The following is a 27,270-nucleotide window of genomic DNA, read 5'->3' as shown; positions in this document are numbered from 1 at the left end:
TCATGTGACCCCCCTGACGTCGCACGACCTCCCTGAGGTCACGTGACCTCAAGGAGTCGCCTACCCTTAGTACGCTTAAATCCTTCTGCTTAAGAGCTGCGCTCTAATTCGGCGTCACAGGGAGTTGTAAACGGGTTTCATTTTTAGAGCGCAGCTCTAAAAATTTTTTCCCCGCCAAATTTCCCCGCCAAATCTAGCGGGAAAATTTCCCCGCTAAATCTAGCGGAAACAATTTCGCCGCTAAATATAGCGGAAAAATTTCCCCGCTAAATCTAGCGAAAACATTTCCCCGCTAAATCTAGCGGAAAAAATTTCCCCGCTGAATCTAGCTGAAAAAATTCCCCGCTAAATCTAGCGAAAAAAATTCCCCCGCTAAATCTAGCGGAAAAAATTTCCCCGCTAAATCTAGCGGAAAAAGTTTCCCACAAAATCTAGCGAAAAAAGTTCCCCGCTAAATCTAGCGGAAAGATTTCTCGCTAAATCTAGCGGAAAAATTTCCCCGCTAAATCTAGCGGATAAATTTCCCCGCTAAATCTAGCGGAAAAAATTTCCCCGCTAAATCTAGCGAAAAACTTTCCCCGCTAAATCTAGCGGAAAAATTTGGTCACGTGACCTGGGTAGTCACGTGACACCCCGAGGTCACGTGACCTCTGAGGGGGAGCACGTGACTGCCCCTACGTGACCCCCCCCCCCCCCCCCCCCCGAGAACACGTGGCCCTCAGTACCCTTCCCTCCTCCTCCTTAAGAGCTGCGCTCCAATTCGGCGTCACAGGGAATTGTAAACGGGTTTCATTTTTTTGAACCTTTTATGTTGCTCGATTTTCAGCATGAATCGGATTCCTTCAACACCCGTCGATGCGACGAAGAAATCGGATCAGTCGAAATCCGAATCGCCAAACTCCGAAAAAGGTGAGTGGTCCAAGTCCTGTTCTCAACGTCTCTCATCCCGATCAACGTGGCGCTAACCCAGCGGGTAGTCGATCATATCTCTTTCCGAGAACTGTAATGGGCATCTGCGCGATCTCTCCTGCCACCTTGCAGCGGAGGATTGCACGGGTTTCAATAGAAACGTACGGCCAAATGATCCGCATGTTCAGTAACATGTACAAAATGCCACTCCCCCCCCCAAAAAAAAGAATAATAATAAATAATTAAAAAACAGCGTTTTTTTTTATTTCAATCATAAATTATGCGTCGCCGAACGCCGATTCTCCGCCAAAATGTAGCGCTAGCGTTATGAAACAAATGCGAAAATTTCAGGACTAACCTTTATCTTATTCAAAAGTTACAAGTGACTACGGACAGAACTCTCGAATACATGGAGTTGAGTGGTGCCAGTTGCTGAAAACGAGCCCCGATTTCCAACTGAAATTTGCAGAAAATCACTCGTGACTTTTGAACGAGATGACAGTTAGTAATGAAACTTTGGCATCTGGTTCGAACCGCTAGCGTCAAAGTGTTATCTGATGCCATGGTGTAACTTAACCGGTAGGTTAAGTTACCCTAAGAAGGTACAACAAACTTCGAGGGTCATACCAACACCACGGAAACGCTCTGCCTCCCGTGAAAATCCTCTCGTCGCGATGTGAAAATATCGGTTTTGCATTGGTTTTGCGTATTTCACGGCAGTACAAAGAGAACGGACCTGACCCTGCCCTTATGAGCGCTGGGCGGGGGCGGACTTCCCAATAGCCAGAGTAGGCAGCTGCCTATAGATCGGCAGCATTTCGGGGATGTGGCCGCCCCCAAATTAAAGGTTTTCTTTTTTTTAAATCTAGCTTTGAGTTTTGAAACTTTGGGGATTGTAGCTTTAGGTCTAGCTACATTTGAAAAAATTTAAACCTAAAACTTAACTACTTCTTCATCCCCCCCCCCCTTCTTTCCCGACCATGGAGAAAGGGGAGGGGGGCGGCACTGCTAAAAGTTGCCTAGGGCGGCAAGAAGCTAAGCCCTCCTCTCCGAGGTATTTCGGTGGCGTCATCCTATGGTTTTCGTTCCTAACGTCGCAACCAGGATTTGCCTCGTCGTGATTGGCAGGATTTTCCTCGTAGTGAATCGGGCATTGGGCAGGCATTATCAGTGTACAGGAAGCTACGGTGTTTGGTTAATCGCCAACTTTGACCGCAGCGACGCGTTCGGTCGGGCACGTCGCTAAATAGGCCTGGTCGGAAGACGCTTGGAGCGCAAGCACGCTTTGCTCTGTAAAACGTGCTTCGTCTGCGCAGACGCAGAGGAAGCGCGGAAAAGCTTCCACCTGAATGCGCAGGATAAGGAGCCGTCTTGATATCACCTGGCTTGGTTGTAAATAACGATGATAAACCTCTAAGCAGTCAAAATGTACTTGTTTTAGAAACACGATTTTACAAAAAAAAATATTTTATTAATAAAAAAGGAAACAGGCAAACTGATAATAGCGGGGTTGTTCGTTTCTTTCTTTATTTATTTTTTTAATTATGTTTCTCAGTCTCTTTTTTTTTATTGTGGTATAAATTTATTTTGATTTTTTGCGTAACGTTGGGAGATGCAGAAGGCGTTATGTGCGTCTTAGCCTCTTTGACTTTTCTGGCGCGTTTAGACTTTTAGATGGGAGTGTAGTGGTCTCTGACTTCCTTGCGATTACTCCTCCTTTTTTTTGCGATTTCATATTTATATATTTTTAAACTAATTTCAGATTCGTCTGAGACAAAACTATTTAGAGGCAATAACTCGCAAGAATAAACTAGTTATAGAAATAGCGTTGTTCTTGGTAAATGTGTGGCTTGTGAAACGCTCGCGGTAAAAAAGCATGTCGTGGAAGTTAGTTGCCAAAAAGGTCACGATAATAAAAGTGAAAGCTTGCTTAGGATAGTAGGGCACAACAAGAACGAGTGCTCGTTTACCTTGAAGTGGCCTCAGTTTGTAATTCTGCGGGGAAAAAAAAACCTCTAGACAGCGATAGTTACTGGAAAAAGGGGCTTTAGAACCCTTCAAGCCCAACGTGCGCCTCTCCACAGTCCAGCACGCACAGAACCCTTCAAGCCCAACGTGCGCCTCCCCACAGTCCAGCACGCACAGAACCCTTCAAGTCCAACGTGCGCCTCTCCACAGTCCAGCACGCACAGAACCCTTCAAGCCCAACGTGCGCCTCTCCACAGTCCAGCACGCACGCGTGTTTCGCGCTTCGGAAAGCGAGCAAAGCACGCACCATACGCACGAACGCTGAAATTGATACCGACAACAAGCCCGTTTCTAAAAAAAAAAAAGCCATAAAAGCTATGCATTAAAAAAAATCAGACTGCATTACTAAGGTTATAGATTTAGTAACGTCTGTTACAGAGACAGCAACTCGGCGCTCCTGTAATTCGCCATTGTTTGTCGCGTCGTTGATGCTTCCGCGCATCCTCCTGAACACGATTATGGGGATTTTAAAGCCATTTCTCCGATTCTGGGGATTTTAACGCCATTTTCGCGTTCGCATTCGATTCAACCACCGTGCCTAACCAATGCTGCGTCTACGAGCCTCAGCGCGCCGTAACTGAAAGTCGCGTTCTTTGAGCTCTCCGAGGTCTAGCCATACGCAGTGCACGTTCGTTTGCTCCGATGGTCGTGCGCATGCCCCGAATCATCAGGGTGTCGGCTACAGCCATAGTCAAGGTGGACCTTCCCAAGAAAGAGCGTGTGGCCGGTTCCATCTCGAGTGTTCGTGCGCATGGTGCGTGCTTTCCTCGCTTTCCGAAGCGACGAACACGCACGTGCTGGGCTGTGAAGATCGCACGCTGGACTGTGATTTCGTAAACATTGGAAAGGCGCGGACGCCCGAGGCACCGAGAGTTTTCGCGAAGGACGACAACGCAATTCCTCCGAGGAGGTTTCCAGCAACAGCTGTCTCTATAAAACACGCACTTTACAGAAGGGGAATCCAAGCCGGGCACTCCGAACACTTCGAGTCCTTCGAGAGAGTCCGAGATATCCAAGCCGGTGCCGGACGGGGATGAGGACGTCTTGCCCAAGCCCGTCTACGACCCGAGGGCCAGGGCTCGCCGACCCAGCATCTACGCGATCCGCACGGAGGTCTTCGACGACGTCGTCATGAACAGTGGGTGTTTCTTCTTTTTTATTTCTTTTTCTTTGTTTGACAACAATCTAGCCGTTGTTAAAAGGGAGTTTTTGTGGGGTGGCGATGTGGGGCAGTTGGTTCATACTGACAAAAGGGCAAACAGCGCGCAAAAAAGAGGGACAAAGTAGAATAAGTGAACACAGGACAAGCGCAGCCATAACACGGGCAACGCTCGGCGTGTGCTCACTTCTGCTTTGCCCGTTTTTTTTTTATATTTTTTTTTCGCGCGTTTCTTTTTCTTTCTTTCTTTTTTTTTTGGGGGGGGGATTTTTGTAGGTCGTTTTCGCCGTCCTCGTTGCGGAATGCAGAACGGAGAGGAAAAACCGGCCCACGACGAGTCCTTGGTGGCGAGGTTTTGCGGTGGATCCCGTATTTTGTTTCGTGTATACGTACACGCCGTGATTCATTTCTCCTAGTCTCCGTTGAATTTAGCGGGGAATCAGTCTCCTAACTGACATTGGGACGGTACAGTGTCACGTGACATCATGTCACGACGACATAACTTCCCGCTAAGTTGAGCGGAGAAATTTCTCAGCTAGATTTAGCGGGCAAATTTCTTCATTAAATTTAACGAGCAATCAAGGTGTCCAGACACCGACGGCGTGGTGGGGTCACAAGATGTCGTGTCGCATGACGCCTCAACTTTCGCGCTAAATTCAAGCGGGTAAATTTCTCCGCTAGATTTGGCGGGGGTTTAGAGACACCTGACGTCATGATACCACGTGACTTCACAAGGTGACTTGACGTCATTGTACCACGTGACATGACAATATCACATGATGTCGTTGCGTCACGTGACGTGATAGTTAATTTGAAGGACATGGCAAGAAAGCGGGAATGTTATTTTTATTATTCCAAGTTGAAGTGAAGACCGATTGGCTTTTTTTGACGGGTTGACTTGCGACATTCTGCGCACAAACATACAGGACGGCGGTGGCCGAATGGATTGAACCTATCTTGAGATAAATTGCGTAACTCAGTCGTGCACTATACTCCGATACAAGTAAAGAACGCACTAGAAGCTCCTCCCACACCCCTCATATGCCGCCAGTCACTGTTCCTCCGCGATGCGCAAAGAGTCCTCCGTCGACCAGCGCGCATCGCGCTGACGTCACAGAACTTGTATTGGGTATTGCCTCTCCTGGTTGGTCCGCGGAGTAATTCGACGACGCCGTGACTGGTACGTGGTGGTATTTACTTGACCCATTCTCAACCTCTGTGCGGCTATAGCAGTATGCTTAATTTACCAAAAGATACGTGTGTATACGGTACATTTATTTTGTTAAAAGTGTCGAGGAAACTCGGACTTAAAGCAAGCGCTGGTTGAATTAGTACATTCAATGCGTTTTAATGTTTTTTTTGTACGTGCTTGTTGTGTTAGTAATCATATTATAACATTAGGTATAAAATACAAACATTAATTTTTGTTTGCACAGTAGAAGTAGGTTCCCGCACCGACGTTGTATACGAATCCGACAAATGAATATTTGTCCTGGTTCTATTCTAATACCGGTATCATGTTTCCTTCATCCAGAGCCACGCAAAGATCGTCGCGTGTAAGTACAGGTTTCTTTTTTTTTCTTTAGAATTTCGGTGAGGCTCACTGGGCATTAGGCAGAGTTTGCCTTTAACACCAATGTTTCACTTGAGACTCTGACGAATATTGGTCCCTCGCCCTTACGCAAGACAAAGTGCTGCGTTCGTGCTGAGTGACGTAGGGGCGCCATCTCTCCCCGAGAATTCGAAAACAGAGTCGGGCCTGCAATACTCGCAACTCCAATAATGTGCATTCAATTCCCATTTCTCTGTTTCACATTTAGGCCGCCAGGCAGCGCCTGTATTCGCTCTAAACTTGGATGTGATGTCGCTCCCCGCTTCTCTTCCTCGCGTCTTTGTCGCTGGGTGGCGTTGCCTCCTGTGGAGCTGTGGGAGTTGCGAATAGAAACTCCCCTATTGGCCGTGACTAGATCGCTCTCACGGCGCGAGCGACACCCACCAACTTTCAGTAGTCATCATTCGAGCCAAGTGCTAACTCACACCTCGTTCATCGTTTAAGCATGTATGAAGGAGTCACGTGTCGGCGCAGGCACTTCAACGTGTCCCCCGGAGAGCTGGGCATGAACCCGCCGTCAATCGCCTGGTTCATGTGCCTCTGCTTCACCATGTTCTCGCTGACACTGTCCGTGCTCTTAATCGCCTACTACGTCAACAGGAACGGTGAGCACTATGAAAAGTCGCGTGTTCCGCAGTTCCGTAAAAGACTTTACATTTTACTCTGCGAAAATCAAATGGCCTTGCAGCGGACAACTTTTGCGTAGATAGAACGGCTGGACGCGCGTAGTCTCTGGGTTTTCATTTCTGAATTGGGAGGGTTGGCTTGCGCCATCTACTATCGTGAACAGCCTTCGAGGCAGCGGAGACAGCCGTTTCTGCCGTCTCGGCGAGTTCGGTATGTCGGTGCGTCGGCTGCAGCCCTCTCTTTCGGCACAGCACGAAAGTGCAACAGCGCGATGCGCATGCGCAGACGCGGCTTGTCCACGACGGTGGGGGTGGGCCGTCATATTGCAAATGGGCGGAGTAGAATGTATTTTCTATTCGTGTTCACCTCATAAACTGTAGTGAAAAAAAGAAGCTTGATGTTTTGTTCCACATTAGTACTTTCCTATTTCATGCGGTGAATCAAGATATATGTAGCTACATGTTCGATTGGATTTATATTATTTTATCAAGACGTACACGTTTCAAACGCCGAAAACATCGTTCCTATAGCTTATTTCGGCAACCCAATCTTGTAAGAACTATTATTCGCGCGGCGCATGAACAATGCACCAAACTTTTTTTTTTATCATATATGACAAGTTAAATATTTATTTCCATATTGGGTCATCCAATTTCCCTCTCTCTCTTTCTCTCTCTCCCTCTATGGCCGGGAGCAGCCGCGACCTTCGACTGTCGCAGCTGCTGCGGTGAAAAATGGAATTTCGCTCCGAGAGTGACGGAGCGAAATACGAGGAGGTACCTTAGTGCACGAGTGCACTCTATCGATACTTTGTCAGGTACCTCGCTCTGACGCTCTCAATGGTTCACAAGAACTTGAGCTTTTGTTGTTTCGCAAGCCATAGTGAAGCAGTGTACTCTAGCTCTTGCGCTGAAGCTGCAACCTTCGAAGTTATAGTCTCGCAACCCAAGCGCTGCTTCTGTTTGATATCTTTAGTGTACGCGGATGGTCGTCAGATGCTTTGTGAAGGCTATAATGACCCATAATAAGGCCACATTATTGTATTGGGGACGTGGTGCCGACATATATGCGACTGTAAACAGCGAAAACAAGTTCTCACCACTGGAATAAAACGAACATATTGGTTCCTCGTGTCTTGATCGTTTCACGTCAAAGTTCAACAGACTGTCCAGTCGTAGAACGACGGGCTACGAGTCACTAGCTCTCTGTGACTGAAGCCCTTCTCACTTCTTTTTTTGGTTTGTTTTTGGAGGACACTAACAGCAACGTTACGGTTGTGTGTATACTATTGACTGCAGGTATTCCCACGCCGCCACTACAAGTTACCAAGAAGCCTTCTCAGGGTGAGGGTTATGCCAGGGCCTACTGTTTTGGTGTGGTAACTTCCTAGACTTTAGTCTGTTGCAGGTTAAGAAATGGCAGGACAAGCACCTCCTAGAAGGCCCTTTACTTTTTTCCCTTTAGCAGAGCAAACGCAGAGAGGGGGTGAGGGGAGAGGGGGAAGCCACAAATCATGGCGACCACAGAGCTTTCCGCGAAAGGTTTGTCCTGCTCTTCTTAACCTGCCACAGACCCTTAAAGGCCGACTACCAGACTCGAGAATCTGCAAGGCACAACATCCTCCTCACCATAGGGGAGGAGAAAACAGGCAACGGTGGACAGGGTACAAGGGGGGAGAGGAGGAAGCGATCGGAAAAGTGGAAAGCGCGAACTGGTCGTCGGCCTTTAACCTTTCCGCACCAGTGCCACTTCACTGGTGCAGGAAGTAGCGGCAAAGCGAGCTTAAAATAATAACCTCGCCAGTGTCACTTCACTGGTGAGCACGCCATGACGTTGCTCTTTTTGCGCCGTTTGATTGGTCCTTCCGCTCATAACATCGGCCGCGCTCGGACCTGAGGTGAAACAAAGTATAGTTTAAAAAAAAAAATAATAATAATAATGCTTGTATTTTTTTTTTTTTTCGGGTGGTGTTTTAATCGCAAACGTAAAAGCGGTGGTTTGGCTAATGTCTCACAACCAGATTTCGTATTGAAAAGCTTAATTGTTATTACTTTTTTTTCTTCAGTTCCGCTACCCACTCGGGCTAAAACCAAAACTAAAATCGCTGCACGATTTTAGAACTTTTCTAGGATAATTCTTTCAACTTCGTCGTTTCTTAAAGTTTCAGAACAGCCGCCCGATAGCAACGTCTCGACAAGTATTAGTGTGAGTACGACTACCTGTTTCTTTTGAGACTCGGTAACAAGTAATATACTTGGATACTTTGTTTTTAATAGTTGTACAAAAGTGATGAAGATTGATTTAGATATGGTACGCGGTACGACAGCTGGGGGGTTTGGTGCGGACAAAACAAAATATTTGAGACCATACGTCTCATACTTTTTTGTAAACAATAATTGAGCATTTGAATATAAAAAAATATCGAATAAAAAAAACTGACCTACCGTAAGTATAAAACAGCCTCTACCATCAGCTGATATGGGTACTCTCAAAATTTTTGTTTGGTCATGCGCATTGCAAATATAGCAGCTGGCGTATTGACACGCATTAAAGAATATGCATCGAGAGTTCGATGGCTGCGGCTGCAAACTTCAAGGGGAGACGAAGTTAAAATTCAGACACAATTCAAGAATACGCCAGAAGCCCACCCTCCTTAGCGCCAGCCACAGTCCCTCAGCGACGCGCAAATAGTCCGCTACCGAGGCGCACGTTGCGTTAATAGGGTTCTGTGTTTTCGGTAAATACCTATAAACCTCGATAAATAACTCCCATAAGGTTTTCTCTGAATTGGGAAAAACTGAAAAGCCCCGAATTGGAGGTGCCTTTAAATAGGGAAATCCCCGGTTTCGGTGAAGGATATCTGCAGCATTGTTTTTGTGACCCTGAACACAGCCCGTACTATCCGTTCTTGAGGCTGTATTTTTCCTTTGGAAACCGAGTCTCTTGCCCCAGGCCCCTGTCTTTTCCTGACGTCAGTAACAAAGTGTCTTTTTTTTTTTTAACTAGTTAGGTCACGGGCGTAAGTTCCATGGACCGATGAGAGGGGGGGGGGGGGGGGGGGGGAGGGGGAGGTCACAAATTTATGGATATGGAGTTGTTAGCCCCGAACCCTGATTTCTGGCCTGGCGCTGAAAATAAACACAGAAAAACACCGATTCTGGCAAGAAAATATAATAAATCTCGAAAACAACGGATCTTTACTCATAATTCGTCATGGATACTGCCTTTTCTGGTTGTTCCGTGGAGCGATCCGATGCCGTGGTTGGTACGTGGTGGAGTTTAGTTGGCGCCTTCTTAACTTGTACTCGACTGTACGCCTCTCAAGAGACAAAGAAAAGAAGAAAAAAACATCGAGTTACTGTGTGGTGCGCGCCAGCGCGGCATCCGATATTCCGCAGAAGAGCTAGTGCGCATGCTCGAAACGCTTTCTGCAGAAAGATGGCATCGCACATAGAGCGAATATTACAACGGTCTTAGTTTTTCGTGAAAGTCGAAGTTGTTGCGGATCCTGCTGACTTGGACGAGCTTCAGCGAGACGAAAATGTCCAACGAGTCTTATGCACGAGACTGTTTGGATATTGATACTCGTTGAGTCACATGGTCCACTCATGGACCATGTGAAATTGTCCACAGGTAAAAGATAAATCCGTTTTTGTTTGTTCCGATGAGCATCCGTCCCGGGTAGGAAAGGATCAAGAAATATCAGTCCCTTCAGTGCTACTTTGCGGACACTCAATCGCGCAAGCATAAATTGGTACCCTTTTTATGTTTCTTTATTGAATGTAAATTACCTATTTTGTGCTGTGAGCCACAGCACAAAAAGGCGAAAAAAAATTAAAGGGCGGCAAATGGATGCTCGAGTGAAATTTGTAGAAACCACGGGAGTGATTATCTATGAATGCGATAGCATTTATCGTTGCACTCCGTCAAGTTTAGCTGGGAAACATTCAATTGGTGCATAGGTTGTGACGTCACTTTTTTTCGCTAAATTCAGGGGGGGAACTTCGCGCTAAATAAAGCGCCGTCCTATACCTCGGCGCTAAATGCTAGTCGTCCTTGAGATCACCCTAGAGGTCGTCCTAGACGTCGTTCCTAATGTCGTCCTCGGAGCCGCCTTGGCGTCGTTTAGGACGACGTCTTAGAGGGCGACATCAAGAATGACCTCTAAGACGACCTCAAGGGCGACCTCTAAGACGACCACTAGGAAGACCTCAAGGACGACGTCGAAGACGGTGTCTCGAAAAACTTCTAGGGTGATCTCAAGGACGACCTCTAGGACGATCGCAAGGACGATCTCATAGGGGCAACGTCTAGGACAACATCGAGGACGATGTCAAGGTCGTCAGGTCCTTCGAAGAGGGTGCGAATGGGAAGGAGTACGTACTGCCGCTCGGCATATGCGCGGCACTAAGGGGTGCGATCACAGTGAACTGAGATGGTTACTGCACATTAGGACGCCAGATATACATAGGTGCAAATCTTTAGTAGATTAAAGGGGTCATGAAGCGATATCGGGTTGGAATGTTCATGACCTTGCAAAGGCGTACTGGTCTTAGTCTGGCCCAAGCATGCTCGCACAAACCGCCACTGATTCAGAAGCTTCTTTGTCGTAGTGAAATTGCGAGGATAAAAGGGGACTATTTCTTTCAATTGTGCGTTCGCAAAGATTGGTGATGTAATCGTGGCATCGAAGCGACCCACCCGACGACATTCTATCGCGGCTCATGTATTGGACACGAGAACTGCGCGAGCACTCGACTTCGGCTCGTAACAATCAATGCCTCGGGGGACACGCTGGTAGTGGCTCGTGTCCGACCCCTGCGGTGATGAAAATAACCTAACTCTAACAATGCCTGGAGCTCTGCGTGCATCTTCTACTTTGCCAACCCCGGCGCGTGTTTCAATTCACCAAGTTCGGCGCGAAGGTTTCCAACATTCAGCACCTTCTTGATGTGCCGGACTGGGAGACGGTCATAACGTGCACTCCGCATCCCGTGGAAAAGTGGCGTCGCTAGAGAGCGGGATGATTAACGTTGGCGGCATAGGATAGTCACCAGGCCACGTGGCCGCTTGTTCTGGCTCCGACATAAGGGGATAAACGATGTTCATAGTTATCGAATGGTTTTGGCGACTGCCACTGCATGAAAGAAAAACTAAGGCAAGCTTATTCAGTCATTAAAGTTAGGGAATAATTCTAAAAAGTAGTTCGTAAAAGTAGAAAAATCGTTTTATGGCTCCTTTAATAATGCTTTCGCATTAAAAGTAACTAAAAGATCTATTTAACTCTGGACTTCGACAATAAACTAAACCTAACAGAATACTTCGCGACCGAGAGTAATACGCTCTTTTCAAACCACCCCCAAGCATGAATGGCGGTCGCCATCTTGGATGCCTCGAAGCGTGGTACTGGATCCGAGCCGTCGACGAACGCTGACGCAGCCTTCGTGTCCAATCCATGTCCAGGTTGTGTGCCCAAACAATGGCGGACTGGGCGCGCACTTTTGAAAAAGATCTATTCTGGTTGGGGCACCTTTCTAACGCTGTTTCGTTTCAGGTAGGAACGCTCGACCGTCAGCCAGAAGACGATGACGAGGTCCCGGGACGGGAGTTCATTCCAGACGAAGTGCTCTATAAGGAATAAAGAAGTATGCTTGATATCATAAAATATGCGAAAATGAAAAGCATTTTGCCCTTCGTTCTTCGCTTAAAGGGATACTGAATCGAAACTTTAAATTAAGAAAAAGACATGAGATAAGTCAAATAGGATTATATAAAACTGTAATTGATAATGGCATGGTTGTATTTGAAATGGATGGCTATATTTCTTGTTCTAAGTGCCTGGATTTCGGCGACCGCTTCAAAATCAGCCACCGAAGAACGCGATGCATCTTGGGGGATGCGGCAGATCCGGCGCGGTCTTGACGTCGTCGCGCCATGGAGGGCCAAGCGTAGCGTAGTTATAAGTTTTGCCACTTGGAGACGTCAAGGTGTTACAATCTCGTTTAGTCTAGGTACCCGAGGGCTGATGACATATGACGGAACCGACAGAGGTGTCTCCTGTGTGTGGTGGCCGACCAGCGCAACGAGAGTGGTGGGTATGAGGACGAAGACGCCGCCACACCACCAGTGGCCAGGATGGTCGAGCTGCGATTCGCCCTAAAGCCGTATTGGTATGACCCGTCTGCCTTGTCTTCGTTGTCCGCAACACGTAACAGAGCTTAAGCGCGAGACACATGCGCGAAAAATCCATCCGATCCGACGTCCGATCCGGCAGTACGACTGCCTGATCCGACATTTATCTTAATGACATTGTGAACATCAACCCTACTGCCAAATTCATAATATACGCGGATGACACAAGTATTTTCTTTTCTGGTAATGACATCCACAAACTTGTAGACAAATGTAATTTTACAAGGAAAGCAATAGAAAAGTGGTCAGTTTCCAATTCCATGCAGATAAATGAAGTAAAAACTAAAGCAGTCATATTCAGACAAAAAAAAAACAAAAAAAACAAGCCAATTCCAGTACATAAAGATATCATCCTAAATTCACGTTCTATAGAAATTGTTGAACATTTTAAGTGTCTTGGCGTCGTATTTTCTTCCACTATGTCGTGGGATAGCCACATAAACCATGTAGTAACTAAGATAGCTCAGATCACAGGCATCATAGGTCGTATTAAATACCTTCTTTCCACAAAAAGTAAGTTACTCCTTTATAATTCGCTCTTCTACTCTCATTTAAACTACTGTCAATTGGTATGGGGAACAACAATAATTTCAAACCTTCAAGGTGTTCATATATTACCAAAAAAAAATGTCTTTGTCATATTTACAATGAGCCTTTTGGAGCGCCAAGTACTAACTTGTTCCACCGCTCCCATGTGATTAGTGCATTTAACTTGTATAGATATCGATTAAGTACCAGGTATAAATTAGAAACACGAAACAATATTACTAACTTACGTGATCTGGCTCATCTTCAAATAAAGAACATAACTAGTTACTCAACAAGACATAGAGAAAATTGGGTGGTGCATACACCTCGTTCGAACTATGGAAAAGATTGCCTAAGTTTCATACTGCCGTCTTTATTAAATGAATATCATCTTGTGCATTTTGATTTATTTACCTGTAAGTACAGTGAACTCCGTAAAATGTATGAAACTGACAGAGTATGATTTTTTACGGTTTGTTTTTTGTGTAATTGTGTGCGCCCTAAACATTTATGATCACAATGTTTTTTTGTTTTGTTTTGTTCTTTGGTGAGTGTGTTGTTGCAATGTATTGTTAAAGGGACACTGACAGGGTATTTATGCTCGCCGAGGTTTTTAGTTGTACGTGACACACGAGAGCTCAACTACCCAGAACAGAATTTGCGGCTCGAAATGTGGTTTCTTTCCGCCCGAAAACCGCCGATCAAGAACTGGCCGGTTCGAGTCTTGCTCACTCTCTTTTTCGCGGTCACGGGCCGTTTTCTAAGGTATCGATGCGACCACCAAATTTAATCAAAGTCGTGGGTCACTGAAGGCACACACTCAATATTAAAAATAGGAAAAAATATGAAACCCATTTTTTGTGGCTTCTAAAAAGCTGTAAATACGTTGATTGAAAAAAAAAGTTCCACAGACAACCGGAAGCATTCTGTGCGTTCGTCGTTTCGCGTATCGTGGGACTCGCGGGGACGGTGATGGCAGGGACGACGGGCGTGGGACCTCTATTTCAGAACTGTCGTTCGCGCTACCGGCGAATTCTGTCTACCGTTAAAAGTGAAATTTGGGACTGATCAAAAGAATTGGTATTCATCCCGTACAACACGCCCGGCCACCAAGCCGATTTGCACGAAGACGTCGCCGAGCCGTCGCTCCCTTCTCGTGGCTGAAGACATCGCTCGCGCAAACGTCAAGCACGACGTGTCTACTTCGAGTTGAATATGTACGCGTACGATTTCTTTACTAGGTGCGAATGTCCCCAAAGCGTGGTGCTTCCCGACTTCGACCCGGGAGTGCTTTTGCTACAGAAAAATCGACAGCAAACTTTCCAACCTACAGTTTACCCGCTGAATTATTACTAAGGAAAGAGATGCACCAGAAAACAGATGCCCCAGTAGCTCAGTGGGAAAGACGTCCGCATCACACGCGGTAGGACCGGGTTCGATCTCCCATGAACTTTTAGTTTTTTTTTTTCTAACATTTTTTTATGTTTACATATCTTTTTCTTTTTTTTTTTTACAATCATCACTGAAGAAACAAACAAATTTTGTGGACGATACTGCGCTGAATTAAATGGTATGGGATTTCCGCTTTGACACCTGCGAACTTAATGTAATCACTTTCCACAAAATGCAAGGAGCATATAAATCAGGTAGCGTACGCTTTCCGAGTTGCCCGTAAATGTTCTACAGGAATTGCAGCCAGCCATTGGTCCCGATCCCGTTGATCTTTCGGAAAGTTCCCGCACGCCGCATCGCACGCCGCATGTCGTGTCGTCTGCTACCGGAGAGGAGAAAAAAAAAAACAAAAAAAAAAAAACGCACGGTCAGGTGTAGCCACGTGACTTCCGCCAGTCACTCTCTTCTCTCCACTTCTCCGACCTCTGTCGGGTTTCGGTTTCGGTTTCGAGCAGTTGCGCCTTTTGGCTTTATTAAAAAAATACGCTACTCTGTTGCAAAATATTAATTGGGTAGTCCTCCGACACCATAATAAAGCGCCTGGCAAAAAATAAAAAAAAAAAATTTGGGGGGTGTCAGTTACTTTTCTTCCCGCCTTTTTCTTTTGTTTTTCTCTTTTGTTTTTCTCTCCTTTGTAAGTACTTTAGCAGGATGCTGCTTAGCTGCCAATACTAAGGGTCTGTGGACTCGTCAAGCTGCAATGCTGCAGCTTTTTTCCACAGCTCCTTCATCTTTGTACAAGGTGAAAATAAACTGATTTGATTTGATTTGATTTGAATAATTTGGTCGCTTCAGACTTCGGATCGGCGATCCGACATGCATCCAACGCGGCAGATAGTTTCGCACGGCGGAGGGATTGTCAGATGCATCCAGCCAATGACAGCACAGCGCGAACGTCATGATGACGTACTGGGTCTGTCGGAACGAACAAGAAAACGGGACGGGTGACGGGAAGCCGGACGCGTGGATCCCGCTGACCCATTCGAGAAAGATTGCCCCGGCAAAGAATGCACGCGCTAACAAGAACGAGCTTCTAACTTCGCTCGTGTGAGCTAAACCGTCAATCTGGGACCAGAGATCTGTGAACGTTGACCTCCGCTGGAGTGCTTGGTTGGTAAGGAGATAACTCGTAATCTTTGCTTTTTGTAAACTCACAGTTTTGCCAATGACATCTTTAGATTTGATTTGTTTATATGACTACTCTGGGCTCTGACCTGATGTGATAACAAAAATTAAAATGACACCACCCCGCCAACGTTCTGGCACTTTTAATAGAACAAGAGATCAAGTACACTGTCGTTCCCCGTTGCTCAATTCACTCAAGAATTAACCAGGCTCAACATGTCTTTAAAGGACATTGTTAATTTGATAGTTCTTGTTTACCTCAATTTTATTACAGCACTCTAAACAAATACTTGTCTTTTAAATGTAATATATATAACGGGCATGGTGGCGGGAGGCCGAAGGCGTGGGTATAAAACTGAGAAGAAAAAAACCTTTAGTGAAAAACAGCAACTACGGACGATTTAATCTTCGACGTTTCGGCCGGAGTCCGGCCTTCGTCAGGAAGATATATATATATATTTCAAGGCAAGAATCCCGAACTCGTAATTATTTTTGGCAGTTGCTCTTGTTGATAGAGATTTCGCGCAGCCGAGATGCACCCTTCAACGAAGAGCTCGCACTTGCAGCCTAGTAGCGGAATCGTTGTACATTACAAAAAACTGGGAAGCCAAAAAGCGAACGCCGTTTACAAGTCCCTGTAACGCCGAATTAGAGCGCAGCTCTCGAGGAGGAGGAGGGAAGGGTCCTGGGGGGGGGGGGGGTCAGCTGACCCGGGGGGTCACGTGACCTAGGGGTGACAATGCCGATGATGTCAGTGACGTCACTGATGACGTCATCAGTGACGACGATGCGGATGCAGATGACTCAATTAGTGACGTCACTGATGACGTCACCAGTGATGATGACGATGCGGATGTCGGTGACATCATCAGTGACGTCAGTGATGATGACGATGCGGATGCCGGTGACGACATCAGTGACGTCACTGATGACGTCATCAGTGATGATGACGATGCGGATGCCGGTGACGTCATCAGTGACGCACTGATGACGTCATCGGTGATGATGACGATGCGGATGCCGGTGACGTCATCAGTGACGATGACGTCATCGGGGAGGGGGTCACGTGACCTCAGGGGAGTCACGTGACCTCGGGGGGTCACGTGACCCCGGGGGGGGGGGGGGGGCTCGCGCTGTGCATTATGGGACATTTCCCATAATGCACCGCGCGGTTACGCCGACGCCGACACCGCTGAAGCCGGAAACGGGCGCCTGCGAGCTGCGCCTAAAAATGAAGCGAAAGAAAGGGCAAATGAACACAGATAAGTATGCGTAAACTATGAAAATACGATAAAAGAGCAGAGCTACATTTTAGCGAAAAGGAATTTTCGAGATGAGGTCACTATGGTGCATGCCATTTCTAACGCTCGAGACATGAGAACCGGGTCTCTCGGCCGGTTGCCTGCGGGTCGCATCCCACCGAGTCACGGGCCGCATGCGGCCCGCGAGCCGCGTGTTTGAGACCCCTGCTATATAGTGAAGTCCGTGTTGCCCTTCTTTTAATATTTTTTTTTTTTTAATATTTATTACGCAAGACAGTCTGCAGATATCAGTCACCACGATATCTATGGTTGAAATGCCGCGTGCCAAGTGTCTCCTTGAACTCGTTGCCTTGCGGCATTCGAAGCTCAGATCTCGTGGTGACTCGAGCATGAATCTGTTTGCAGACTGTCCTTTGTGTGATGTATGTACAAGCAGTGTGACCCCGGCTTTGGGGAAAAACTTATGGCGGTGAAGTACTACCACCTCGCAATGATTTCGCCATTTTTGTTTTTATAAACTTCGTGATAATTGTAGGTACTGATTGAAAAGTGGGGCGTTATCTTGTAGACGTCTAGTTTTTTGCACATGTAGCACAGACCACAGTATCCCGTAATGCAATTTGCGATGTAGCTTAATTGATATACAAACAATGCAATCTCAAGAAAAGGGACTCTGGTTTATTTATAAATTCCAACCTTCTTCCAGCCTGGTTTATTCGGTATTCCAACCTGGCATATTTACAGCCTTGATTTTTAAGGTTAGACGCGAAGTACTTGGCGATGCAATATGGCTTCAAGCAGGGTTGGGCAGAAATACTCAAAAATGTATTTGGAAATACAAATACTGCGATACATTAAAATAGTAGCCAAAATATTGATACTAAAATACATCTGCAAAAATGTATCGCGATACGTATCGGAAATACATTTTAAATAGAGGTAAAAAGTATTTGGAAATACAAATACAGGAATACATTCTAGGGAGGGCAGAAATACAAATACAGAAATACTGATACTGGAATACATTTTTCACATTTGTTAGAGACGCCAACTGAGATGAAGCTTGAAGTTTAAAGTGGACGTTTTTTATCCCAAAATTACTTTCCCGTAGGCTTGGCACTTTGCCTTGAAGGTAGTGGTTTCGGACGACGAGGAGCCTTCAATGGGCTCAAAAAAACGTTCCATCAAGGACTGACCGCGGTTCCTTCCCTGACATCCTGTCTGTCTGACGAGGGATACGAAAAGACTTCGACCTCTAAATAAATTCTATGTGAACCTAAATCTCATCAAAACGTCACCACGCCCCTATCCAATAAGGACGTCCCTGCCAACATTGATCACATGACGTCACGGCAGAATAAACTGGTATTCTTTATCTGTAGGTGTGGCCTTGAACATTAAACTTTACCACGCTGCTGTATGAAAGTACAATAGGTACTTTCGTTGTAGGTTACCTCGTTGAAGATCGTGCAGGCAATGTCATTTGGAATTTTCGAGACTAGTGGACCACCTGAAGCATCCTGGAACACGTGTCTCATCTTCTGTTACGGTTGAAAAAAAAAAATACTCTGGCATCCCTGTTGTGAAGGTCCCTCCTGCCGACCCTCTGCGACCGACGCATGGAAAAGTAAAAACAAATAAAAAATATGCATTCGGACTTGTTTTTTTTTTTTTTTCGGCTTTTTTTTTTTTTGGGGGGGGGGGGGGGGGGGTGGGGAGGAGTATTTCTCAAGAAATGTAACGAAATACATTTCATCCTGATTGTATCGCGATACAAAGAAACATTCCAAAATGTATTTCGATACAGGAATACTGATACTGGTGAAAAAAATGTATCGCGATACAGAAATACAGATACGAAATGTATTTCTAAAATACTATCGCGATACATTTGTATCGCGATACTGCCCAACTCTGGCTTCAAGCAGTTTCTTTCGGTACGCTACTCTTTCTTTCATAGTCACGCCTATGTTGACCAAGAACGACCGTACAATCCTAGAATTTTGTTTCTCATGGTCATTTCTTGTAGCGCAAATAAAACACAAAAAAAAAAAAAAAATTAGCTTCGTACAGAAAAAATATTTCATGACTAGAAACAACCATGCATGCTGCGCACAACGGTAAAAAAAGGAGAAAAAAATACAGCAACGTTGTCGTCTTTTGCGGTGGTCTGCGAGAAATAGTTAAGGAAAAGTACCCCTTAGGGGGAACCTCTTCACCCCTATTGGGGATGCAAGCACTCGTGCGTACAGATGGTTTACGCCGGCGAGGGTAAGCATGGTATAGGGGGCATTCACTGGACGCCATGTTTGAGGGCGATGTTTAGGGCGCATGCTCAAAATCAGCTGACATTAATAGCCTGCTAAGACCGCCAATCTTGATGGTGCGGAATGCGCGTTGCAAAAGAACTGTGGAAGCTCGCCGTCAGCACGCGCTCAGCAACCACGTAAACAGATATGGCCGCCAGGTGTATGTCCGTTTTGTGGTGAGTAGCGATGGCGGCGGCGCCGCCGGGGACGAAAGGGAACGCCGCGCCGCTAGTCCTCTGGAACAGCATTCGCTGCACACACACCGAACCGTACAAAAACGTACACGCACACACACATGCTTCAGCGTCTGTTTATCCCCCGCTGTGGTTCCTCTCCCAACCCCCGAACGCACTTCCAAAAAATATGCCGCTAAAAAAAAAAAAAGGAAAAAAAAGAGTAATGGCCGGTTTGGCCTACTTTGGTCCCCCTTGTAGACTTAAATGCAAGGCCCGTGCCCGGCCCGGGCCCTCCATGAATATAGACGTAAAGCCCGAGCCCAGCCCGAGGGCCGAGCCGGCCCGAGGGCCGAGCCGGCCCATGGCCCGCGGTCTGGCCCGTACCAGTGCAGGTCTCTACCTGCGACGCTGACGGCTCGCCTTTCTGTTAATGATGATAATAATGATCTTGCAGCTATTCCCTTTGTATTGGGCGGTTCCGAGCCACGTTCGTACCTAACCCCCCCCCCCCCCCCCCCAAAAAAAAAAAAAAAATAAATAAAAAATAAAAAATATTAAACGAAAAAAAAAAACACTTACTTCTTTCCCTTGTCCTTCGCGTTCACTTTGCTTTTGTTCTTCGCCACCAGTCCTTCAGTCTCCTTTTCGTTCTTTCGGTTACTTCCCAGATTCGTCCAAACGGCTTCGTGGACGCTGCGGCGCGCGTTTCAACCTCACTTTGAGGGATAGCAGCAGCATCACCGTCCACTGCACCAGATGCCTTGGTTGCAGGCTTGTGCATGAGGACGATGTGTTCGATGGTTTCATCCTCTTCTCCACAAGCCCGGCATGTTGTTGTTTCCACCATCCGATTATATTTCTGTTGGTATATTAGCGTTCTCAGCCCTCCTGCACGTGCCTCAAAAATGAAGCGGCTTCCCATTCTGTTATCGTATAACCGAGCCTCCGCTGATATTGTATTTTTGCTGAGGTTGTACGCCTGTAGCGTTGACTTGCTTTGGGCCGCCTTTGCCCACTGAAGGGCCTCCTCCTCACGCACTCTCTTCCGCACCTCCGTTTCCCACTTTTTGTCTGTATTGGCACTCACGGGCACTGTGAAGAAACCAATTTTTTTTTACCAGTTGATATAGCCGCTTCCTCCATCTTGTCTGTATACTTGTAAGGTGAATGTATACGAAGAGTCGCTTTACCCACCGATTTCGGTCCATGAATCGCAGCCGCCCGTTGTAGCCGATCTTGCTCGTCGCTTCTCTGGCTTCGAAGGATGACCACCCGAGGTCTCCTTGGACCACTTGAACAGCCTCGGGCCTCGTTGGCCACCATACCATGGCATCCTACGGCCTGGCCTGGCCCGCCGGCCTCCCGACGTCTTGCTGACGGCGCTCCAAGATCTCCCGCACATCTCCGGGTGCGCGGATAACGGCGTTACAAAAGTCAGTCCAGGTACTATGGCCACCTATGGCTGCTTTCCAGAGTTCTCGTTTAACAACAACTCGGCTATGACTGGGCAGCGGTCCAGGTACAATGGCCACTATGGCCACCTATGGCTGCTTTCCCAGAGTTCTCGTGTAACAACAACTCGGCAAGATGATGATGATGATGCGGCTATTTCCCTTTGAATCGGGAGGACTCAAACAAGGTTTGTGCCCAAGCCTAGGAGCGTAGGTGTCTTAATGCTCCCTGAGGTGGATCTTCTGCCACCAGTCCTCCAGTCTCCTTTTCGTGTCTGCAACAAGCCTTTTTGTGTCGTTGGAGGCTACCTTCAGCCCCGTAGCTGGGCAGACTGCTGTGGATTGTCCGATTTCACTGTCAGTGAAGCCCAACGCTTCAGCGAGCGCTAAGGGTCTCGGACGCCTTGGGCCATTGTCCTGAGACCGGGACGGCTTGAGTCTCGCGCAGTCTAGCACAATGTGCTCCACCGTTTCGTCATTTACCCCACACACCCTATACATTGTTGACGTAACAGTGGTGTCGAAACGACGCCTAAAACACAGCGTCCGCAGTGCCCCGGCACGTGCCTCGAACAAGAAGCGGCTACCCAGGCTGTTGTCATACAGCCGGACTTCCGAGGCGATGGTTATTTTGTTGGTGAGGTACACCCCCAGCGTCGATTTCGTTTGGGCGTCTTGGAGCCATTGTTGGGTCTCGCAGTCTCGGACTCTCTTCCTAACTTCCGACGTCCACTCCGTCTCCGTCGACGCATCAGCAGGCTCCGAGAAGAAGCCGTACTTGTGTTGAAGCTGATAGAGGCGCTTCTGCCAGCGGGTCCGCAGCCCAGTCAAGTTGGTGTATATAAACAGTTTCTTCGCCGAACGGCATCTATCCGTAAGTCGAAGGCGTCCGTCATACGCAATCTTGCTTCAAAGCTTCCCGAGCCTCAAAAGAGGACCAGCCCAGGTCACCCTGCACTGCCTCGTTGGCGACCGCTCCATGGCAGCCCAGTGCCTGGCGTCCCACGTCTCTCTGCCTACGCTCCATATTGGCGCGGACATCTCCTGGGACACACACCACTGCATTTGCAAATGTTAGTCCGGGTACCATTACTGCTTTCCACAATTCCCGCGAAACGATGAACCTGTTGCAACTCCAGAGGCTTCGCTTACGGAGAATGCTGGCTCCTCGTAGGGCTGCTTGGCGGAGATGGGTGTGATGGCCTTGCAGGTAGCCTGTGTCGTTCGACATTGTGATGCCCAAGTACTTGTAAGAATTAAGAATTGGTACATCGGACCCTCCGAGACGAAGGCTATCGAGAGTTGTCTCGACGGATCCCGAAAACACCACCGCCGCTGACTTGCTGGTATTAAATTTTAACCCAAGTCCCATAGCCTCCTTGGAGCATATGTCAAGAAGATTCTGCATTTCAAACACTGATCCTGCGGTCAGTACCACATCGTACGCGTACGTCAATCCCGGTAGAACCCAGTCAGCTCGATCCCCATGCTCCAAATGTGCTAGTGAAAAGCCCAGTCCTGATTGTATAGGTTGCTTCTCTAGGGTGGATACATATAACATATACAATACAAGAGAAAGCGGGCAACCTTGGCGTAAGCCCTTTGTCACCAGCACCTCCTCAGAGTGAGCACCATCAAGGTGGGTCATAACCGTGTTGCCATGGTATAGGCGGGAGATGAGTGTTGTCCACTCCGGCGGCATGTCAAGCTGTTGTAGGCTAACAATAAGCTGGGCAGGGGAAACACTATCATAAGCCTTTGCGATGTCAAAAAAACAACATATTAGTCTCCTCTCCTCTGTCCGTGCAACCTCAATACATTGTGTTAAGGTAAAAAGATGGTCCTCTAATCGGCGTCCCCGTCTGAAGCCTCCTTGGATTTCTGTCAGCATACCCTCCTCCTCTGCCCATTCGGTCATGCGCTTTTTCATGATGTGGGCGTATACCCTATACACCGCACTTGTCCCAGTAAGGGTCTGTACTGTCGAAGGTACTGGCGGTCACATCCTTTTTTGAGGAATCAGGATAACCCTGCCGCATCTTCAGTCTCGAGGAATCTCTTCTTTCCCAGATGCAATATCATTAAAAATTCCTGCAAGTTGGTCCCTGGAATCCTTGCCCAGTGCTTTGAGCACACTTGCCGGAATGTTATCTAATCCCTGGGCGGTGTTGTTCTTAATATGCGCTAGTGCGCGTATAACTGACACCATACCAATTGTAACATTATTGCGATCCGATGCACAGTCTGCGCCTTGCTTGGGACAGAGATTTTGTAGGTGTCTCTCCTGGAGACGAGAAAATTTCAACGAGATTATCTGTAAGGCATTGCCCAAGTCTCTCTGTGGGAAGCCCTGTGTCTTCGTCCAGGATTGCTAGGCACTGGTCTCTTCCATTGAGAGTTCCGATATATCGCCAGAACTTTCTGCGTGCGTCTCGGCCACTTGAACTGATGTCTCTCATTGTAGCTACATCAGCCTGGGTTCTTTGTCCTGCACAAGCTGTTTTACGGCCTGCTTCTGCAACTTGTACTTTTGCCACCTTATTACAACAGCGTCTGCCGAGCCGCCATGGAGAACCATGCGGTGCTCCCTGTTTAGCTCCTGTCTTATAGTCTGATGGCGGCTTGAACTTCCGCGTCCCACCAACGCTTTCTTAGTCGTCGCCCACGTCGGTCCTTTGTAGAATGTTGACAGATGATTCGCTTTAATTCTGCCACATATTCCGCGTATCCAGCCGCGCTCTTTCTCTTGGTGCTGTTTTCAAACTCCTCCACCACCTTCTCCACTGCCGTCTAGCCGGGAACGGCCTGTCGGAGAGAGCTTTTCTCTTTTTATTTTTGGTGTAGCTTTGGAGAATTCTAACCGTATCCGGTTGTGGTCACTCCCAATACTGTGTTCACCAGCTTCATCAATGTGTGCGTGAACCAGATAACGGGCCAGATTCTGTGAGACTAAGGCGTAATCAATGCACGTTTTGCTGTCCCGGGCATTCCATGTATGAGGCCCTGAGATTTAGTATCTCCAAGGCGTTATCTTCGGCCATCCGCAGCATCGCTCACCCATTTTCGTCCTCCCATCCGTCCAGTTCATGCAGGTGTCCATTAAAATCCCCCATGATGAAAATGTCTTTTGTAGCAGCCAAGTCCTTTACTTCGGTTTCCACACAACTCATTTAACTTTGATTCTCCACTCTGCGCGCAGCTCCCACCGACACATATACTATACAGACGGCAACAGGAATCCCGATTATCTCTCCCGTTACCCAAATATGGTCCCAACAGTCTCGTGGTTCCTTGCACCATACTGATGTACTGCGCCACAGCACGCCAACTCCCCCACCTCGACGCTGTCCCTCCACACGATTGCGTCCAGCCCAACACCAATTTGCATCGGTTGGAGCTTCTTCAATATCACATAGGTGCGTCTCTGCCACTCCAAAAAGTGTCATACCCTCCGCCTCCAACTCCCTATATAGCTCTTCCCATTTTTGTTCCCGTCTCGCTCCTTGGAGGTTGAGAAATCCTACCACATCTGTCAGTCGTCTGCTGCGTCTACGTCGTCTCCGACTTTTAGAGCGCAGCTCTTAGGGGCCCGTTTCCGGCTTGAGCGGCGTCGGCGTAACCGCGAGGTCACGTGACCCGCCCGAGGTCACGTGACCCACCCAGGTCACGTGACACCCCTAGGTCACGTGACCCCCTGAAGTCACGTGACCCCCTTGAGGTCACGTGACCTCAAGGAGTCACCTATCCCTCAGTACGCTTCCATCTTCCTCCCCAAGAGCTGCGCTCTAACCGGCATTACAGGGAATTGTAAACGGCTTTCATTTTTTTTTTTTTTGCCACACCTACTTTTGTTCCTCACCCTCTTATCTCCGACCCCCCTACCCGAAAGCGGCCATATACACGAACTCAACTCTCCTACGTCACGCCGCGGTGGTGGCGCGCCGGACGCACTTCCGGTCTGGGGCGGTGGGCAGAAGTCGCCGTGCCAGACATGTATTCCTGCTTTCCTTTGAAAGAAACGAGACAAAAAACCTGCCTTCGCGTCAAAATGCTGCGACGGGGGCTGTACCAAGAGAGTCTGGAAAAATTTGAAGATCAGTTTTAATGTGTTTCTGCCCCCTCCGTTCGTCCGAGAACATGGATAGCAGCCGTGAAAAGGGCAAACCAGACGCTGTCGAACTACGATTGCGTGTGCGGGCAACACTTTGTGGTCGCCAGATGTATTTGCTTTGTTCCAACATGAACGAGAGAAAACCGCCAAGTTGTCCGGACTACCCACGGGTTCAGTGCGTCTTCAAATTCACACGGCCACCTGATCGTTCGAACTTTCGTCTGCTCTTTCAAACTTGTCTGCTTTTTGTCGTCTGCTCGTTCAAACAAAAGCGGCCCGTAGACCAAACTTTGATCCAGTGATTGCAATAAGAAGTAATTGCAGGCCTGAAAAGACTTAAGTAGGCTCGGTGTAAGCAGTAGATACAAGATGTTGATCATTGGTACCGGTGGCCATCACCGACTCGTTACGCTTGGTCTGTTCCCGCTTCCGATTTTCAGTATCGACGTCGATCATCGCCGCTACCTTCTACACTTTTGCAGCACGAGCGACGTCGCGACCGAAAATAGCTAGAAGATTATCATCATGGTTTTGGCGTCCATTCTGCGGCGTTCATTTGAATGAATCGCAGCACGTCAAATTATTTACGAAAAGTTTAGCGGCGTAACGAGCCTTGATAATTTCGCTCAGGCGAATTAAGTGGTAAGACATTGCGATGACGACGTAGAATCGACAATTCCAACGCGAAAAAGACTATGCAGACTCACACAAACGCCGGCAACGTGACATTCGAATGGTTTGTTGACGCAAGACGCGGTGCTTCTTGCCCGTACTCCATTGCGCATGTGTTCGAGCTGTCGTCTGCTCTTTCAAACTTGGCTGCTTTTTGTCGTCAACTCGTTCAAACGACAGCGGCCCGTAAACAAAACGTTGCAACTAAGTGCAGGCCTCAAAACATTTTTGAGGGTTGGTTGGGGTAAGTAGGCTAAGTGTAAACAGATACAAGAAGATGTTGATCGTTTATACCAGTGGCCATCACCGACTCGTAATGCCCAATTCTACTTGCGGTTTTCAGTATCGACGTCATCCATCTCAGCTACGGTCCACGCTTTTGCAGTCCGAGCGACGTCGCGATTGAAAACAGCGAGCAGAATCTCATCGTGGGAGTCAGGCTTTAGTGCCCATTCTGCGGCGTCCACGTGAAATGAATCGCCGCACGTCACATTATTCACGCAAAGTTTTGCCTCGTTAGTTTTTCTGAAGCCGCTCAAGTCGTCAGACATTGTTAGGAGGACGTAGAATCAACAATTCCAACGCGAAAAAGAGCACGGGGACTCCCACCGACGCCGACAACAACGCAATTCAATGGTTTGTTTATGGGCGACGGCGGGCTTCTTGCCCACCATCCACCGCGCATGCGCGGCGCCGGTGGCGTCCGCTAGGGGCGCTCCGGTTTGTTTGTAAACATGAGTTGGTGTATATCCTGTGCCGCTGGTAGTGGTAACCGAGTTGTTGGCTCACCATCTCGGCCACGATTGCACACAGGTCTTGGGGTTGAGGCAGCACCGGTGTATACATTTGGGAGAGACGTGTTGACGTTGGGGGGGTTCAGGATTGGGGGCAGTACCCTGGGAGTCCCCCGTGTGACAGTGTTTGCCTCTGAGGTTGTAGAGGGTCCATTTGTGGAGCCCGCCTTAGTGCTACTGCTACATGACTGTTTTGCGATGGTGGAAGTTGCATGTTCGAGTCGACGCAATGTACTATGTCTTGGGGTCGCGGTGTCCGTCTCTCCAATTCGCGAACTGGGCCCAATGACGGAAAACTTCTCTGGTAGTCCGTGCGTTGCTCTTCGACTGGATAGTGATCGCAAGGCTTTCCAGCTAGCACTTCGGTCTTGCCGGCGTGCCATCTGTTCGCGGGGTCGTCCGTGTGTTGTGCGTGCAGGCTCCCCATTGCCTGATGCACCATGCGGTGCTCTTCGGCTGGGCGATAAGCTTGAGGTTTGCCATACATTGTTGCTGTATTCCGTCCCTGCACTGGTTTGTTCCTGTGCTCTACCAGTGGACTCCCCTGCTGACCGATCTTCGAGGTTGGTGAATCTCTTCACCATTGTACGCCTAAAAAAAGCCTGGCCACGGCTCCTAGCCTTTTGACCACGTTTCGCACCCCATCTTCCTTATAGTGTAGCCTGCCTCTCTCCATTGCATCCTCAGCTTTGAGATCTCGGCTCAGGTCTATAAATCGCGCCTTGAGGTCCTTACAGAGCTTCTTTAGTTGGGCATTCAGCAGCATGGTTGCTGCTTGAATTCCTTTGCCACTGCCCTCAAGCTCTGGTATTGAGCATATGGCTAATGCGTCTTTGTGATCGGTCCATTTCAGCCTCAGCTGC

The 27,270-nt window shown here is 47.8% G+C and overlaps 1 protein-coding gene across 1 annotated transcript; it reads left to right on the top strand.

Moving 5' to 3' along the window:
* Nucleotides 1-820: 820 nt before the first annotated feature.
* LOC121835019 lies at nt 821-12,019 on the top strand. The gene is made up of 7 exons (XM_042288890.1): nt 821-909; nt 3,890-4,075; nt 5,631-5,652; nt 6,183-6,313; nt 7,634-7,678; nt 8,497-8,540; nt 11,890-12,019. The coding sequence occupies exons 1-7, from the start codon at nt 828-830 to the stop codon at nt 11,974-11,976; spliced, it is 597 nt and encodes a 198-aa protein (XP_042144824.1). The 5' UTR covers nt 821-827; the 3' UTR covers nt 11,977-12,019.
* Nucleotides 12,020-27,270: the final 15,251 nt, after the last annotated feature.

This window comes from Ixodes scapularis, unplaced genomic scaffold (assembly GCF_016920785.2).
Source record: "Ixodes scapularis isolate PalLabHiFi unplaced genomic scaffold, ASM1692078v2 PGA_scaffold11__112_contigs__length_91849675, whole genome shotgun sequence".
Taxonomy (NCBI): Eukaryota; Metazoa; Arthropoda; class Arachnida; order Ixodida; family Ixodidae; genus Ixodes; species Ixodes scapularis.
The sequence above is the reverse complement of the archived record's forward strand: the minus strand, read 5'-3'. Positions and strand labels throughout refer to the sequence as shown.